The sequence below is a fragment of the Salvelinus alpinus genome, chromosome 15 (assembly GCF_045679555.1).
Source record: "Salvelinus alpinus chromosome 15, SLU_Salpinus.1, whole genome shotgun sequence".
NCBI lineage: Eukaryota > Metazoa > Chordata > Actinopteri > Salmoniformes > Salmonidae > Salvelinus > Salvelinus alpinus.
In genome coordinates this window covers 40,993,611-41,010,415 of record NC_092100.1, presented here as the reverse complement: position 1 = coordinate 41,010,415, position 16,805 = coordinate 40,993,611, and the positions used below count along the sequence as shown (strand labels likewise).

Below are 16,805 nucleotides of genomic sequence, written 5' to 3'. Positions count from 1 at the left end.
AGGCAATTAGCAAGACACCCCCAATAAAGGAGTGGTTCTGCAGGTGGTGACCACAGACCACTTCTCAGTTCCTATGCTTCCTGGCTGATGTTTTGGTCACTTTTGAATGCTGGCGGTGCTTTCACTGTAGTGGTAGCATGAGACGGAGTCTACAACCCACACAAGTGGCTCAAGTAGTGCAGCTCATCCAGGATGGCACATCAATGCGAGCTGTGGCAAGAAGGTTTGCTGTGTCTGTCAGCGTAGTGTCCAGAGCATGGAGGCGCTACCAGGAGACAGGCCAGTACATCAGGAGACGTGGAGGAGGCCGTAGGAGGGCAACAACCCAGCAGCAGGACCCCTACCTCCGCCTTTGGGCAAGGAGGAGCAGGAGGAGCACTGCCAGAGCCCTGCAAAATGACCTCCAGCAGGCCACAAATGTGCATGTGTCTGCTCAAACTGTCAGAAACAGACTCCATGAGGGTGGTATGAGGGCCCGACGTCCACAGGTGAGGGTTGTGCTTACAGCCCAACACCGTGCAGGACGTTTGGCATTTGCCAGAAAACACCAAGATTGGCAAATTCGCCACTGGCACCCTGTGATCTTCACAGATGAAAGCAGGTTCACACTGAGCACATGTGACAGACGTGACAGAGTCTGGAGACGCTGTGGAGAACGTTCTGCTGCCTGCAACATCCTCCAGCATGACCGGTTTGGCGGTGGGTCAGTCATGCTGTGGGGTGGCATTTCTTTGGGGGGCCGCACAGCCCTCCATGTGCTCGCCAGAGGTAGCCTGACTGCCATTAGGTACCGAGATGAGATCCTCAGACCCCTTGTGAGACCATATGCTGGTGCGGTTGGCACTGGGTTCCTCCTAATGCAAGACAATGCTAGACCTCATGTGGCTGGAGTGTGTCAGCAGTTCCTGCAAGAGGAAGGCATTGATGCTATGGACTGGCCCGCCCGTTCCCCAGACCTGAATCCAATTGAGCACATCTGGGACATCATGTCTCGCTCCATCCACCAACGCCACGTTGCACCACAGACTGTCCAGGAGTTGGCGGATGCTTTAGTCCAGGTCTGGGAGGAGATCCCTCAGGAGACCATCCGCCACCTCATCAGGAGCATGCCCAGGCGTTGTAGGGAGGTCATACAGGCACGTGGAGGCCACACACACTACTGAGCCTCATTTTGACTTGTTTTAAGGACATTACATCAAAGTTGGATCAGCCTGTAGTGTGGTTTTCCACTTTAATTTTGAGTGTGACTCCAAATCCAGACCTCCATGGGTTGATAAATTTGATTTCCATTGATAATTTTTGTGTGATTTTGTTGTCAGCACATTCAACTATGTAAAGAAAAAAGTATTTAATAAGAATATTTCATTCATTCAGATCTAGGATGTGTTATTTTAGTGTTCCCTTTAATTTTTTGAGCAGTGTATATACATACAGTGAGGGAAAAAAGTATTTGATCCCCTGCTGATTTTGTACGTTTGCCCACTGACAAAGAAATTATCAGTCTGTAATTTTAATGGTAGGTTTATTTGAACAGTGAGAGACAGAATATCAACAAAAAAATCCAGAAAAACGCATGTCAAAAATTTTATAAATTGATTTGCATTTTAATGAGGGAAATAAGTATTTGACCCCTCTGCAAAACATGACTTAGTACTTGGTGGCAAAACCCTTGTTGGCAATCACAGAGGTCAGATGTTTCTTGTAGTTGGCCACCAGGTTTGCACACATCTCAGGAGAGATTTTGTCCCACTCCTCTTTGCAGATCTTCTTCAAGTCATTAAGGTTTCGAGACTGACGTTTGGCAACTCGAACCTTCAGCTCCCTCCACAGATTTTCTATGGGATTAAGGTCTGGAGACTGGCTAGGCCACTCCAGGACCTTAATGTGCTTTTTCTTGAGCCACTCCTTTGTTGCCTTGGCCGTGTGTTTTGGGTCATTGTCATGCTGGAATACCCATCCACGACCCATTTTCAATACCCTGGCTGAGGGAAGGAGGTTTTCACCCAAGATTTGACGGTACATGGCCCCGTCCATCGTCCCTTTGATGCGGTGAAGTTGTCCTGTCCCCTTAGCAGAAAAACACCCCCAAAGCATAATGTTTCCACCGCCATGTTTGACGGTGGGGATGGTTTCTTGGGGTCATAGGCAGCATTCCTCCTCCTCCAAACACGGCAAGTTGAGTTGATGCCAAAGAACTCCATTTTGGTCTCATCTGACCACAACACGTTCACCCAGTTGTCCTCTGAATCATTCAGATGTTCATTGGCAAACTTCAGACGGGCATGTATATGTGCTTTCTTGAGCAGGGGGACCTTGCGGGCGCTGCAGGATTTCAGTCCTTCACGGCGTAGTGTGTTACCAATTGTTTTCTTGGTGACTATGGTCCCAGCTGCCTTGAGATCATTGACAAGATCCTCCTGTGTAGTTCTGGGCTGATTCCTCACCATTCTCATGATCATTGCAACTCCACGAGGTGAGATCTTGCATGGAGCCCTAGGCCAAGGGAGTTTGACAGTTCTTTTGTGTTTCTTCCATTTGCGAATAATCGCACCAACTGTTGTCACCTTCTCACCAAGCTGCTTGGCAATGGTCTTGTAGCCCATTCCAGCCTTGTGTAGATCTACAATCTTGTCCCTGACATCCTTGGAGAGCTCTTTGGTCTTGGCCATGGCGGAGAGTTTGGAATCTGATTGATTGATTGCTTCTGTGGACAGGTGTCTTTTATACAGGTAAGAAACTGAGATTAGGAGGACTCCCTTTAAGAGTGTGCTCCTAATCTCAGCTCGTTACCTGTATGAAAGACACCTGGGAGCCAGAAATCTTTCTGATTGAGAGGGGGTCAAATACTTATTTCCCTCATTAAAATGCAAATCAATTTATAACGTTTTTGACATGCGTTTTTCTGGATTTTTTTGTTGTTATTCTGTCTCTCACTGTTCAAATAAACCTACCATTAAAATTATAGACTGATCATTTCTTTGTCAGTGGGCAAACGTACAAAATCAGCAGGGGATCAAATACTTTTTTCCCTCACTGTACGTACGTACGTACATACATACTAATTAGCGACTTCTCGGTGGTTGAATGTTGTCACGTAGAGTAGGCCAGAAGGCTAAACTGAAAAACCTCTATCAAAAAAAAGATGGCGGAGCCGCAGAAGTACTTCTGTGCAAGGGTGTTTATTTACAGAGTGAATCCGGAAGAAAAACAACAGTTTCTGCCATCCAAAGTATACATTACATTATGGTGACAGCTTAAAAACAGTGCTACCCCATCAACAGCTCAATCCAAAATGGTTTCCCCCTTGAACTGAAAGAGAGGCTCCTTTTTCGGGGAAGCCCCTCCCATCAGAAAATACCCAGCACTAATTAATTAAGCAATTACCTTCATCAAAGCCTACATTTTCCACTCAGCTAAACATAAATAATTATATACATTGCAACACGTTTCTCATGATACAATAAACCAATATAACCCATTTACAAAATCCCATCCCTACTGACACGTAGTCTTCCAATATGCCCATTCACATGAACGAGCGATTCGGAACAGGCACTACAAACCCAGCCCGATTACCGTAGCTCTGGTCCTTATCCCAGCATACCCGGAAGCTACAGAGATGGAGAGAAAGGAACCAAACAACGCACTCATCCATAACATTGATAAGTACAATAAACGTTGCTTAAATTAAACATGAACGCTTGTTTGTATATTCTTTATACCATAACCTGTTACTGACGGAAGGTAATAATGAGGTGTGAAATGTATGTACTAAGAGAAGTTAACTTGTGTGTTGACCCACATTGTTAACGTAGCTGATAACGGAGCAGGGAGGCGCAATGAATGTGTCTGTGTGTAACAAGGAACCCAAACTGGCTGCGAGCGTGCGCCATCGTGCATAATTGTATTTTGTCCCCCCACACCAAACGCGATCACGGACACTAAGGTTAAAATATCAAAACAAACTCTGAACCAATTACATTAATTTGGGGTCAGGTCGAAAATCGTTAAACATTTATGGCAATTTAGCTAGCTTGCACTTGCTAGTTAATTTGTCCTATTTAGCTAGCTTGCTGTTGCTAGCTAATTTGTCCTGGGATATAAACATTGATTTGTTATTTTACCTGAAATGCACAAGGTCCTTTACTCCGACAATTAATCCACACATAAAACGGCCAACCGAATCGTTTCTAGTCATCTCCTCCTAGGCATTTTCCTTCTCTTGACTTTATATTGCGATTGGCAACTTTCATAAATTAGGTGCATTACCGCCACTGACCTCGTTAGTCTTTCATTTACCCACTTGGGTATAAGGAGAAGGCACCTGGGTATCTGCTTCCATAAACCAATGAGGAGATGGGAGAGGAAGGACTTGCAGCGTGATCTGCGTCACAAATAGAACTGACTTCTATTTTAGCCCTTGGCAACGCAGACGCTCGCGAACAGTGTGGGTGCAATAATTGAATAATATAGATTTCTAAATTTATTTTGCAACCCACGCGACGCGAATGGTGTAGTCAGCCTGTTAGTGTACCAAACGCTGCCTGCGGCCAGTGACGGACCATTCCGTCACAAATGTATTGGTTCAATGAACTCACCAGATCTACACAACGTCTCTCATTCCCATCATATTCATAAATTGGGGCTGTATCCCCTCGGATTTAGTAACTATGGCTCTATCCACTGTTACTGACAGGATGCATCCACCTGCCACAAAGATGTACTTTTCCATCACCCAGGATTTCTCTGTGCAGATCACCTCAGTCAGGAGAAACTTTGAGGTATTGGGAGTACACATTCCTGCAGTCCAGTAAATACAGTGCGTTTTCGCTTTGTGATTATGGGGTATTGTGTGTAGATTGATTGATTGGGGAAAAGATATGTTTAAACCATTTTAGAATAAGGCTGTAACGTAACTGTGGATAAAAGGGAAGGGGTCTGAATACTTTCCGAGTGCACTGTAATTACATTTCTCCTACACAGAGCTTGAACCTAACACTATTTTCTAAGGATGTATAAAAACAATCTATTCATACTAAGAGGATATAATAGTATAACATTGTGATTAGGACACTAGTATCACTCAGTTGTATTGGCACTTCTTTGTAAATATCAGCAGTAACATTACTGGTATGTAAATAAGTCTAACCAATGACGCATTGCAAACAGCCCGGTATTGTGGTATGGATGTTATTCCTCTTTTGTTATTGTTTTACTCAGACATCTGTGGTTGCTCAACCACAACAAAATAACGGAAATGCTCAGTTTTAAGCTATGAGCATGTGTGATATAAGCAAATTATAAACATGCATAAGATGTTTTGAACTGAAATGTAGTGTATATTATTGCTAGCATCTTTTGTAGCCAGTGATCTCTCGTGACCACGTGATGTGCAGTGTTACTACATGGTTGTTACTACATGGAGTAGTAATGTGGTGTCTTTTGTTGCTTGTATGTGACAAGCTAAGGGGACTTGTGAGTAACAGATGTCCACGCTCAGGTTAATGCAGGAAGTAGTTTGCATTGCTTTGTAAGTGTGAACAACAACTTGCCTAATAAGGTTTTGCTTTATACTCCATAGATGCTATTTTTGAGATGACAATGTCAGAGGAGTTCCTAGTGTTAAAATATCGTAATGAACTGTTTGAATTACCGTAAGTGAATGGTGTGTTAGACCAGTCCATTCCGTTGCACTGAACTGTGTTTGGAGTCAGTCAGTGAGGCAGTTAATGAATGGTGAACACATGTAAACACAGAATGGGGCGGAGTGGTTTGAATTAAGTGTAGGGACATGGTTTTTGTCACAACATTTCTGACCCTGTCGTGGTTGATTTTAAGGGGGTAAACTGCCTTGCCTAGGGGCAGAACGACAGATTTTTACAGCTGCTGTTAAAATGTTCACACCAGGCCAAAAGTATGGAATAAGAGAACAAAGGCTATTTATATAAATAAGATTAGTATACATCTTAATTTAGGAAATTAATTTTAATGTTATAAATAATTTAATGGTTTCATTTATTTAATCAACCGATTCTTTAAAAATGTAAGGTTATCGTTAACATTGTTATTTTTAAGACTGTCAATCTCTAAGGATATGTACAGTGCATTCAGAAAGAATTCAGACCCTTTACTCAGTACTTTGTTGAAGCACCTTTAGCAGCGATTAGAGCCTCGTCTTCTTGGGTATGACACTACAAGCTTGGCACACCTGTATTTGGGGAGTTTCTCCCATTCTTCTCTGCAGAGCCTCTCCAAGCTCTGTCAGGTTGGATGGGGAGTGTCGCTGCACAGCTATTTTCAGGTCTCTCCAGAGATCGGTTTCAAGTCCAGGCTCTGGCTGGGCCACTCAAGGACATTCAGACTTGTCCCAAAGCCGCTCCTGCGTTGTCTTGGCTGTGTGCTTAGGGTCTTTGTCCTGTGAACCTTTGCCCCAGTCTGAGGTTCTGAGCGCTTTGGAGCAGGTTTTCATCAAGGATTTCTCTGTACTTTGCTCCCTTCATCTTTCCCTCGATCCTGACTTGTCTCCCAGTCCCTGCCGCTGACAAACATCCCCACAGCATGATGCTCCCACCACCATGCTTCACCGTAGGGATGGTGCCACGTTTCCTCCGGACGTGATGCTTGGCATTCAGGCCAAAGAGTTCAATCTTGGTTTTATCCGACCAGGGAGTCCTTTAGGTGCCTTTTGGTCTCATGGTTTGAGAGTCCTATAGGTGCCTTTTGGCAAACTCCAAGCAGGCTGTCATGTGCCTTTTACTGAGGATTGGCTTCCATCTGGCCACTATACCATAAAGGCATGATTGGTGGAGTGCTGCAAAGATGGTTGTCCTTCTGGAAGGTTCTCCCATCTCCACAGAGGAACTCTGGAACTCTGTCAGAGTGACAATTGGGTTCTCTGTCACCTCCCTGATCAAGGTTCTTCTCCCCCGATTGTGCAGTTTGGCCAGGCGGCTAGCCCTAGGGAGAGTCTTCGTGGTTCCAAACTTCTTCCATTTAAGAATGGCGGAGGCCACTGTGCTCTTGGGGACCTTCAATACTGCAGAAATGTTTTGGTACCCTTCCCCAGATCTGTGCCTCAACACAATCCTGTCTCGGAGCTCTACAGACAATTCCTTCAACCTCATGGCTTGGTTTTTGCTCTGACATGCACTGTCAACAGTGAGACCTTATATAGACAGGTGTGTGCCTTTCCAAATCATGTCCAATCAATTCAATTTACCACAGGTGGACTCCAAGTTGTAGAAAAATCTCTCAAGGATGAACAATGGAAACAGGATGTACCTGAGCTCAATTTTGAGTCTCAAGGGACTGAGTACTTATGTAAATAAGGTATTTATGCTTTTCATTTTCAGAAATTAGCAAACATTTCTAAACCTGTTTTCATTTCGTCATTATGGGGTATTGTGTGTAGATTCAGGAAAACATTTAATTTCATCTATTTTAGAATAAGGCTGTAACGTAATAAAATGTGGGAAAAGTCAAGGGGTCTGATTACTTTCCGAATGCACTGTATTTTGCTCTTCTACGGTTAAGAGTATATGAACATTGTTTCCAGAGTAAAGTGAAATATTCTTTGTTATCTGGAAGTGTGACCTGTCAGATTCATTGAAACTCATGTTCTGTATGACTGAGTGGAATTTATTTGAATTGCACTGAATTCAATTTTACTTTATCACTCACATGTTTTAGTCTACATCCTGGCCAATTCAATTTTAATTTTAACTCATGAGTTGAATATGAGTTGATTCCAAACTTCAGAATTGCGCACAACCGTGGTATCGAACCACAAATGTTTTTCATGGCTGTTTCCATATGCACTGCAAAACGGGAAGAGAAAGGGGAAGGGGAACTGCTGGCCTATGCCATGGGCACAACAGATGAACTGAAACTAGGTCAGTTAGTTAGAGAGCAAAGCAAGCAGTCCCTCGCCCCTGACTCAACCTCAGCCCTTATCCAGGCTCAGGGTCACCCCTCCTCCTGAAATATACTCTGGTTCCCTGTCACCCCCTCACTCCTGTGCGTACCCTCCCTAAAAATAAAACCTGCCTTTGTCCAAAGAATCCTCATCCTTCCACCTCCTGTCCTCCAAACCCCCCTCCCTAGTAACCACACCCCCAAAGACACCCAACACTTAACAGTCAGACCAAAGCCCCAGAGCCAGAACAGCTCAGTTCCTTTCTAACTGCAGTCAGATGTCAGTCTGACAGTGGAAAGCTCCCTTTCTCTCTCTCTCTCTTTTTTTCTCTCTTTCTCTCACTCACTCACACATACAATAGGGAGCGTTTCCTGGACAACCTGGCCACTTGCCAGATCTTGCACTGATGTTGTTTCATATTGTGGTCTGGTTTCTGGTCTGGGTTGGCACGTTTAGCAGATCAGAGAGCAGATGTAGGCCTAGCAGTGTATCTGAGACTGAGGCATAAAGGCCTCAGGCCTGTGCACAAACTCTGTTGCCTTTTTACTCCTGTTTTAGTATTTAAATAGGCCTATTGTCGAAGTGAAATTAGACTTTTTAGTTAGAATTTATTTGCTGGCTCTCTTAGTTAAGAAAAGGTTTTGATTATTGTTGAGTTTTACTGGTCCAAGAATGAAGGCGTTGGCGATCATAAAGTGTTCCAAAGAGTTAGTCTACAAATGCATGAAGGTATCTGATTTGACTTGTACTTGATATTCTGTCAGGGCTTTACGCTGGCCACCTGTTGAATGTTACTGGACAGAGCTCTGTGTGTTTGGATAAGAGTGCACTATGAGAAGTCTAGATATGTTATGTATGATTTGCGATGGTAGACTGAGGGGATTTGGTTAGTAGACAGGAAGAATGAGGTTTTTCACGTTTCCACTTTCGTCTCTCGCTCGGTCACGCTTTGGCCCTTTTTGTTTTCAGTTTGGTGGGAAGGTATGCCAAAGCTGCACACATTCCTCATGTCACTGCCCCATGCCAGAGAGAACAGGCGCAAGGTCCTACGTCCGTGGGTGTGTGCGCGCGTACAATTATTTGATAGTGTGAAAATTATTTCAGTTTTACCTCTGCCTATATATATACATCAAATTATATTAAAGTTTAAAGTGACTCTTCCAGTACTTTTGTATATTTTTTGGCCAGTAGTTCTTAAAGTAGCACTCACCAGCCAAAGTGATCTCCGAAAATGGCATGATACATCCCATATGTGCAGCTACTCTACATGACCAAAAGTATGTGGACACCTGCTCGTTGAACATCTCATTCCAAAGTCATGGACATTATTATGGAGTTGGGCCCCACTTTGCTGCTATAACAGCCTCCACTCTTCTGGGAAGGCTTTCCACTAGATGTTGGAACATGCTTCCATTCAGCCATGAGCATTCGTGAGGTCGGGCACTGATGTTGGGCGATTAGGCCTGTCTCACAGTCGGCGTTTCAAATCATCCCAAACGTGTTTGATGGGTTGAGGACAGGGCTCTGTGCAGGCCAGTCAAGTTCTTTCACAGCGATCTCGACAAACCATTTCTGTATGGACCTTGCTTTGTGCACGGGGGCATTGTGATGCTGAAACAGGAAAGGGCCTTACCCAAACTGTTGCCACAAAGTTGGAAGCAGAGAATCGTCTAGAATGTCATTGTATGCTGTAGCGTTAAGATTTCCCTTCACTGGACTAAGGGGCCTAGCCCGAACCATGAGAAACAGCCCCAGACCATTATTCCTCCTCCACCAAACTTTACAGTGGGCACTATGCATTCGGGCAGGTTGCATTCTCCTGGCATCCGCCAAACCCAGATTCGTCTGTTGGACTGCCAGATGGTGAAGCGTGATTCATAACTCCAGAGAACACATTTTCCACGGCTCCAGAGTCCAATGGCGACAGGCTTTACACCACTCCAGCCAACGCTTGGCATTGCGCATGGTGATCTTTGGCTATTGTGCGGCTACTCGGCCATGGAAACCCATTTCATGAAGTTCCTGACGAACAGTTATTGTGCTGACGTTGCTTCCAGAGGCAGTTTGGAACTCGGTAGTGAGTGTTGCAACCGAGGACAGACGATTTTTACGCTCTACACGCTTCAGCACTCGGCGGTCCCGTTCTGTGAACTTGTGTGGCCTACCATGTTGCGTCTGAGCCGTTATTGCTCCTAGATGTTTCCACTTCACATTTACAGCACATACACTTGACTGGGGCAGCTCTAGCAGGGCAGAAATTTGACGAACTGAGCATGTCTTTAATGTACAGTACCAGTCAAAAGTTTGGACACACCTACTCATTCAAGGGTTATTCTTTATTATGAACTAAGAAAAAAACTAAGAAATACCACATATGGAATCAGGTAGTAACTGAAAAAGTGTTAAACAAATCAAAATATATTTTAGATTCTTCAAAGTAGCCACCTTTTGCCTTAATGACAGCTTTGCACACTTTTGGCATTATCTCAACCAGCTTCACCTGAAATTATTTTTCAACAGTCCCACACATGCTGAGTACTTGTTAGCTGATTTTCCTTCACTCTGCGGTCCAACTCATCCCAAACCAGCTCAATTGGGTTGAGGTCGGTGATTGTGGAGATCAGGTCATCTGATGCATCACTCCACCACTGTCCTTCTTGGTCAAATAGCCCTTACACAGCCTGGAGGTGTGTTGGCTCATTGTTCTGTTGAAAAACAAATGATAGTCCCACTAAGCGCAAACCAGATGGAATGGCATATCGCTGCAGAATGCTGTGGTATCCATGCTGGTTAAGTGTGCCTTGAATTCTAAATGAATCACTGACCGTGTCACCAGCAAAGCACCATCACACCACCTCCTCCATGCTTCACGTGGGGATCCACACATGTGGAGATCATCCGTTCACCTACTCTGCGTCTGGACAGATTTCCACCGGTCTATTGTCCATTGCTTGTGTTTCTTGGCCCAAGAAACTCTCTTCTTATTGGTGTTCTTTAGTAGTGGTTTCTTTGCAGCAATTTGACTATGATTCACGCAGTCTCTGAACAGTTGATGTTGAGATGTGTCTGTTACTTGAACTCTGAGCGTTTATTTGGGCTGCAATTTCTGAGGTTGGTAACTCTAATGAACTTATCCTCTGCTGCAGAGATAACTCTGGGTCTTCCTTTCCTGTGGCGGTCCTCATGAGAGCCAGTTTCATCATAGCACTTGATGGTTTTTGCGACTGCACTTGAAGAAACTTTCAAAGTTGTTTACATTTTACGGAATGACGGACCTTCATGTCTTAAAGTAATGATGGACTGTCGTTTTTTGCTTATTTGAGCTGTTCTTGCCGTAATATAGACTTAGCCTTATTTGGTAAAAGACCATCTTCTGTATACCAGCCCTACCTTGTCACAACACAACTGATTGGCTCCTATGCATTAAGAAGGAAATAAATTCCACAAATGAACTTTTAAGGCACACCTGTTAATTTATTTATTTTTTGTTCAACTTTTAACTAGGAAAGTCAGTTAAGAACAAATTCTTATTTACAATGACGGCCTACCCCGGCCAAACCTGGACGACGGCTGGGACTCCCAATCATGGCCGGTTGTGATACAGCCTGGAATCGAACCAGGTTGTCTGTAGTGACGCCTCAAGCACTGAGATGCAGTGCCTTAGACCGCTGCACCACTCGGGAGCATTGAAATGTATTCCAGGTGACTACCTCATGAAGCTGTTTGAGAGAATGCCAAGAGTGTGCAAAGCTGTCATTAAGGCAAAGGGTGGCTAATTTGAAGAATCTCCTGTTTTTATTTGTTTAACACTTCTTTGGTTACTACACTATTCCATATGTTATTTCATAGTTTTTATGTCTTCATTGCTATTCTACAATGTATAAAATGATATTTTTTTTAAACCTTGAAGGACTAGGTGTGTCCAAACCTTTGACCGGTACTGTAATTTGATGAATATACATAGGTCTATTCGTACTTGTTTTTATGAACTGTAAAGCACTTTTGTCCAACTCAGTCACTATACTGCTTTGAAAGAAACAAGTGATGATGTATTTTGTCCCAAGCATGTGCTAACTGAAAGCAAGCTGACAGAAATGTTTGAAGATTTGCCCTCTTTCCAAAAGTTTAGTGAGCTAAACACTCATATTGCAAATCCCCACACTTTAAAAAGCATCAACATGAATGTTTGTGCCATGATGTAGAGCCACTTTCACTTTGACATCATACTAGTAAAAGGCTACTGTTCGCATTGTTGTTTGACCTTTGCTGAATGAAAAGAGTATATGCCATATTGTCTGTAAGCTAAATGTACTCTCATCGACCTGTGTTTATTCTCTCTCCTGACTGACTGTAACACTGACGTTCCTATGATTCTCCCCCCCCCCCCCCCCGTAGGACCGTAAGCTGTCCAAGTCGGAACGCCAGCGGTTCAAGGAGGAGGCTGGCATGCTGAAGGGGCTGCAGCACCCCAACATCGTCCGCTTCTACGAATCCTGGGAGGCCCCCGTTAAAGGCAGGAAGTGCATTGTGCTGGTCACAGAACTCATGACCTCCGGAACACTGAAAACGTGAGTATCACTCTTACACACAGGCGTCAACACCAGTCCAGTGCTGGACGTCATGCAAATGGTGTTGTTCTCTTCTGTGTGTTTTTTCTCAAAGATGGTCATAATGAAACTGTCGGCACTAGGTTCCTGAGTCAGTGAATTGTAATGAGGATGGATGTGTGACGTCCATCTTTAACCCTATATGTGTCCTGTTCTGTAGGTATCTGAAGCGTTTCAAGGTGATGAAGATTAAGGTTCTGAGGAGCTGGTGTAGGCAGATCCTGAAGGGCCTTCACTTTCTCCACACCCGAGCCCCTCCCATCATTCACAGGGACCTGAAGTGTGACAACATCTTCATCACCGGCCCCACAGGCTCCGTCAAGATAGGAGACCTGGGATTGGCCACACTCAAGAGGTCCTCTTTTGCCAAGAGTGTCATAGGTAAGACCCCAATATCACCCACTTCCTTTTACTGTGCCCTGCTTTCCTCCCCGCTACACTCCAAAGGGATGTCTTGTGTAAGGTTCTTATACTGTGGTTGACCTTGAGGTTATGAAGGGTTTGATTGGGTGGGTGGGGGGGGTTAGGTTTTTGTTTCTGATCGTCTTTTTTTTTATGACAATGTGGTTGGAAAACAGACCACAATGTTTCAGCTCTCTAATCAAACCACAGCACAAGCGGAGGCCAGGTCATGGGGAGACCCACAAACCCTCTCTTTACACACACTGTCATGTCAGTGAGTCCGCCAGGGCTGGTTACTCAGTGACAGAATCGATTAGATAGTATTTTTCCTCCATAAAGTGAAAGTTTGCTGTGTCAGGCTCCTACTAAGAGTAAGTAGCGCCTCCAATCTCTCTGCGAAATATGAATCTCAATCCACCTGTCATGCCTTAACCGTCAGGCTAGCCAGACCAGGGCTACAGGTATGGCCACTGGTTCTATGTTCTCTCAGACTGGTCTTTGCTTTGTGGTTTGGAAATATGTGGTCTGTTTGCCAATGATGCCAATAACATTTCCCGTTTTGTCTCTCTTTTTTTTAAGGGTTTGCTCCCACAGGTTTTTGTCAGTGTTTCTCTGTCTTTTAAACCATTTTAGGAGCAGAGAGAATGTCTGCTTCTTTTTCTGTCTGGAAAGCCCCCCTACCCACTTCTCCTTTATCAGACTTTTTTTTATTTGATTTCTTTCACTCTCGGGTATGTTTTGAAACTGTAGGCTCTAGCCTCAGCTGTGCTCCATGCTGCAGTAAAGGAATAAGTAGGGTACTGCTGGTAAGTGAGTATTGTTATGGGCCTGGTAAGTGTGCAAGTGCACTGTGACACACATCTTACAAAAACCTATTCATTTCAAATATCCATCTTGAGTTTTTCTGTGTAAGACCCTCAGAAGATTGAGAGCAGAGTATCTGCTATTTGAATACGGCTGGTGTCCAGACACACACTGTTTCACTAACTAGCTATGGGATCTGCTTCTCTCGGCCCTCACCGTAACACCTTACTCCCCAGGTCAAGGAGGACAGGTAAGTCGGCCTACTTAAAGGTAAGTTTGTATGAAATGGGTTATGTTTGAGTGTTTGTTTGTGAAAGGTAAGGTCTTGACACAAGTTATTTCCATAGCTAGTCTTATGATTCGTGCCCCTTCTCTGCCATTTTGAAGCCCCTGATCATTGGCACTCAACTCACTAACCGGGTTCTGACAGGTAAACCGGGTAATTCTACAGTCTGTCAGTAGTTGAACTGATATGTGTCTAACACCAATTTGCCCATAGTGTGTTCTGTACACCAGCCATCTTCTTTAGACCCCCTATACCAGGTGTCACCCCCCCCAAGATAACCAGGTCTTACACAGAGAAACGTGTGCCTCTTTCTCTACAGTCTAACTGAGCCCAGCTTCCCCCCTTTTTTTTGTTGCTCTCCTCCCCCCCTCTTTCTCTCTCTCTCTCTCTTTCTCTCCTCTCGCAGGTTCTGCTCACCCGGAGGCAGCGGCGACGGGTCACTCTTCCTCCTCTTCGGTTAGAGGAGAAGAGGGGCGTTTTGGGTGTGACACTCCGAGAGGGAGAGAGACACAGAGTTCTGAATGGTTGTATTTGATTTAAGGTACCCCTGAGTTCATGGCGCCTGAGATGTATGAGGAGAAGTACGACGAGTCAGTGGATGTGTATGCCTTTGGGATGTGCATGCTGGAGATGGCCACCTCAGAGTACCCATACTCCGAGTGCCAGAACGCTGCACAGATCTACCGCCGAGTCACCAGCGTAAGTCTCCCACGCCTCAACCCTCATTCCATGCCACCTGTTGTCCTCCCACTCTGCCACCCCCCTCTCCCTGTTGTCCTCCCACTCTGCCACTCCCCTCTCCCTGTTGTCCTCCCACTCTGCCACCCCCCTCTCCCTGTTGTCCTCCCACTCTGCCACTCCCCTCTCCCTGTTGTCCTCCCACTCTGCCACCCCCCTCTCCCTGTTGTCCTCCCACTCTGCCACCCCCCTCTCCCTGTTGTTCTCCCACTCTGCCACCCCCCTCTCCCTGTTGTCCTCCCACTCTGCCACCCCCCTCTCCCTGTTGTCCTCCCACTCTGCCACCCCCCTCTCCCTGTTGTCCTCCCACTCTGCCACTCCCCTCTCCCTGTTGTCCTCCCACTCTGCCACCCCGCTCTCCCTGTTGTCCTCCCACTCTGCCACTCCCCTCTCCATGTTGTCCTCCCACTCTGCCACTCCCCTCTCCATGTTGTCCTCCCACTCTGCCACCCCCCTCTCCCTGTTGTCCTCCCACTCTGCCACCCCCCTCTCCCTGTTGTCCTCCCACTCTGCCACCCCCCTCTCCTCCCTCCCTGCTGTTTTCTCCCTTTTGAGCACAGTTCTTTTTCATTTGCATCATTGGCCTTCCTTTGCCACTCTCTTTCTCTCCTATCTTTATCGATTTCTCACCCCTCTTTCTGTCTTCGCCTCGAGTCCTCTTCCGCCCTCTCTCTACCTATTTCCCTTCCCTCCAATCCTCCACTCCATTATTTTTCTCCCCCTCTATTTCCTTCTCTTCCTCTCTGTTTTCCTTGCTCTGTCTCCTGACGCGTGTGTGGAATGAGTCTAGAAGTTGTGTTGCGTGTCTGTCAGTTGAAGTGAGGAGTGTGTGATTGATTGGAGTGTTTGCACTGTCCTGTTATTTCCCTCTGGCTGATACTGGAACTGGTCTTTGGCAAAGGAGGAGCAATAAAACACACACCTCGACATAGATACTCCATGATTTATGGTTAGAAATGGACCTTGAAGGTGAGCCTATTTTGTCACCAATCAGCATTGCCATTCTAGTACTGTAATCTCTGCTGCCACGCTCAATGATCACAGTTGTTCATCAACTACACTGGGAGGGAGTAGGTACACCTGATCACGACCACGGTGGGAAATTCACTTTTTGGTCCACCAGCCACTGTCGCCACCATGTTGGAGTCAATAGAAACCAGAAATGACATGATAAATATTCCCTTTGATGATCTTCATCAGAATGCACTCCCAGGAATCCCAGGTCCACAATAAATGCTTGATTTGTTCGATAATGTCCGTTATTTATGTCCAATTAGCTACTTTGGTTAGCGCGTTTGGTAAACAATTCCAAAGTCACAAAGCGCTTTCACTAAAACCTGACGAAATGTCCAAAAGTTCCATAACAGTCAGTAGAAACATGTCAAACGATGTATTGAATCAATCTTTAGAATGTTGTTAACATAAATCTTGAATAACGTTCCAACCGGAGAATTACATTGACGATGAGCAATGGAACGGAGCTCCCTCTTATGTGAACGCGCATGGTGAAAGCATGGTCACCTCATGGCAGTGGTGACTAATTCTCCTCTCATCCGGCCCCCCTTCACAGTAGAGTCATCAGACAAAGTTCTACAGACTGTTGACATCTAGTGGAAGCCGTAGGAAGTGAAAACTCATCCATATCTCGCTGGGATTTCAATGGGAGCTTGGTTCAAAATCCACCAGCCTCAGAATTTCCACTTCCTGTTTGGATTTTTTTCTCAGGTTTTTGCCTGCCATATGAGTTCTGTTATACTCACAGACATAATTCAAACAGTTTTTGAAACTTCAGAGTGTTTTCTATCCAATACTAATAATACTATGCATATATTAGCAACTATGACTGAGGAGCAGGCCGTTTACTCTGGGCACCTCTCTGCACCTTTCATCCAAGCTACTCAAAACTGCCCCTGCAGCCATAAGAAGTTAAGTAGAAATGTAGACTCTCACAAATAAATCTAGGAGAACATTTAAACTATTTTAGAGTTTTTAATGATAAGAAATGACTAAAAGTTGATTAATAAAAGCTTTTAGGAGAGAGAGATCCCTGCTG

At 45.0% G+C, this 16,805-nt stretch overlaps 1 protein-coding gene across 2 annotated transcripts in view; it reads left to right on the top strand.

Annotated features, from left to right (window-relative positions):
- Positions 1–16,805, top strand: part of LOC139540083 (serine/threonine-protein kinase WNK1-like) — a 64,127-nt gene that overhangs the window by 27,408 nt on the left and 19,914 nt on the right. For both annotated transcript variants that reach the window (XM_071343637.1, XM_071343636.1), the window contains exons 3-5: positions 12,311–12,483; positions 12,683–12,903; positions 14,556–14,713. In XM_071343637.1, coding sequence (XP_071199738.1) covers positions 12,311–12,483; positions 12,683–12,903; positions 14,556–14,713 — 552 coding nt within the window. The remainder of the gene's footprint in view (positions 1–12,310; positions 12,484–12,682; positions 12,904–14,555; positions 14,714–16,805) is intronic.